Source organism: Dendroctonus ponderosae, unplaced genomic scaffold (genome assembly GCF_020466585.1).
Source record: "Dendroctonus ponderosae isolate FM_Combo_2020 unplaced genomic scaffold, Dpon_F_20191213v2 Dpon_F_20191213_7, whole genome shotgun sequence".
Lineage (NCBI taxonomy): Eukaryota > Metazoa > Arthropoda > Insecta > Coleoptera > Curculionidae > Dendroctonus > Dendroctonus ponderosae.
The window spans coordinates 1,262,427-1,264,424 of record NW_026018916.1 but is presented as its reverse complement, the minus strand read 5'-3'; the positions used below and the strand labels follow the sequence as shown (position 1 = coordinate 1,264,424).

Below are 1,998 nucleotides of genomic sequence, written 5' to 3'. Positions count from 1 at the left end.
TAAAAAACCACGTCAGATTTAAAAATTTGCCAAAAAATTGCGAAAGCTGATTTCCAATCAAGAGTCACTTGGTATACAAACGGTCCTTTTTTCTATTTAGTGCGATTGACTGCATTGTTTTACCTCTTTTGATGTTCGCACAATAATTTTTTAATTCTCGTCCTATAAATCCGCGCGAGCTAAAAGCAGTAAATCAAGCTTAAAAATTTGCCAAAAAAATCTGAAAGGTGGTTTAGAATTAAAACACACTAGATTTTATAAACTGTACTTTACTCTATTTAGTTCAACTAAGCTCACTTTCTGTGTTTGTTTTCGCTTTTCAGTAAACAATTTTTATTCCACGGCTTGCAAATCTGCGCCATTCAAAAGGCAATAAAGTTTCAAGGTTTGCCAAAAATATAGAGACTCGCTCAGTATATCAACCTCGCCGTGCTCTATCTAACGCCATTTACTGCACTTTCTTGCTTTTTTTGGTCTTTGCGCAATAATTTTTTAATTCTGTACTTGTTCAATCGCGCTAGGCGTCAAACCAGTAAGTCGGAGTTAAATTTTGCAAAAAAATCCTCGAGCAAAATATCACTTTGAAACTCGCTGGATATAAAGAGAGAATATTTAGCTCTATCTGGTGCAGTTGAGTTCGCCATATAAGCTTTCCTGGGGTTTGCGGTGTTAATTTTTATTCAGAGTATTGCAGGAGCGCCCCTCATAAAAACACAGCAAGTCATATTTAAAAATTTGCCAAAAAATCCCCAATAGTTATTTTAAATTCAAACTCGCTGCACAAATAGCGCACACTTTGCTCTATCTAATGCTGTCAAGCAAGGTTTTTTTTTATTTCGGATTTTGAAAAAAACAATTTTTAATCAAGGACTTGCAAAACTGCGCTCTGCAAAGAACAGTAAATCATTGAAAAATTCGCCAAAAAATCCACAAATCAAATTTCAAACGCAAACTCGCTTAGTATCTAAACCAGACCTTGCCCGATCTAATGGAGTCGAGTGCATATTTCTATCCCTCCTCATTTTTGCTAAATCAATTTTCTAATACACATTGTACTAAAGTGTGATCTTTTCAGTAATAAGATGCCACGATTTGTACAAAGCGGACGGCGAACCAATCAACCCATACGTAAAGGTAAGCAACACAAAAAATATGCGTTTAGGGCTCGATTTAAGGAATAAAATTTATGGCGCCCTATAAAATCGTAATTTTCGGCCGGAAATGACTCCGATTTCTGGCTTGTGATTGAAAATCATCATAAGCTCGAATCCACATCTGCTACCTGAACATGTGGCCTCACATTACTGCTGGATTCATATTAATGAATTCTCAAATAAATGCACGAGCTTAATTAATTAAAATTAAGCGAAATCAATCAATTGCTGTAGCTGGAAGGCAAAGAGCCAATTTCCTGCAATTTTGAAAAACGGCCTTTCCACTGGCTTGTCTGCAATAAGTAAAAGGCCATTTGTTAGATGCAAATAAGGCCGACATTGCGACATGATACCGAGCAATTAAACTGCTGGAAGTCGACAATTTATCCATGACCTTTCTGGCAACGCAAATGTTGGCTGGTTTCGGATATCCAGAACCTGTTGTGTCAATCATTTTGGGCCGAAGTCGACATGAAAAGATTCGATGTCTTGTTGAATCACTCAGAGTCTTGCCAACATGTGGAGGCTTTGAAAAAACGTTTTTTACTTGGAAGTTGTTATCGGCCCAACGAGGACAGTTTTTAAGGGAAATTTGCTGGCAAACCATCAATCTCCTGCTGAGGTTGGGGCTGGAAACTTCCGAAATCCGCTTTGCATATCAGCGGCTGAATTCTATTGATTTTCCTCTGAAACTTCCAAGAAGCCGAAACATTGACCCAAATGCCTACATTATCCAAGGGCGGTTCCAGGGGGGGGGGTCATGGGGGTTGTGAGCCCCCCATTCAATTCTCTATCCAACTATGCCAAAACGAATTCTGTGGCTCGAATGGTTCTTGAGAAACTT

The 1,998-nt window shown here is 38.4% G+C and overlaps 1 protein-coding gene across 1 annotated transcript in view; it reads left to right on the top strand.

Moving 5' to 3' along the window:
* LOC125505183 overlaps positions 1 to 1,998 on the top strand; it is a gene marked incomplete in the record, with an annotated part of 26,536 nt that overhangs the window by 12,657 nt on the left and 11,881 nt on the right. Inside the window, 1 exon segment of the mRNA XM_048668472.1 lies at positions 1,076 to 1,134. Coding sequence (XP_048524429.1) covers positions 1,076 to 1,134 — 59 coding nt within the window.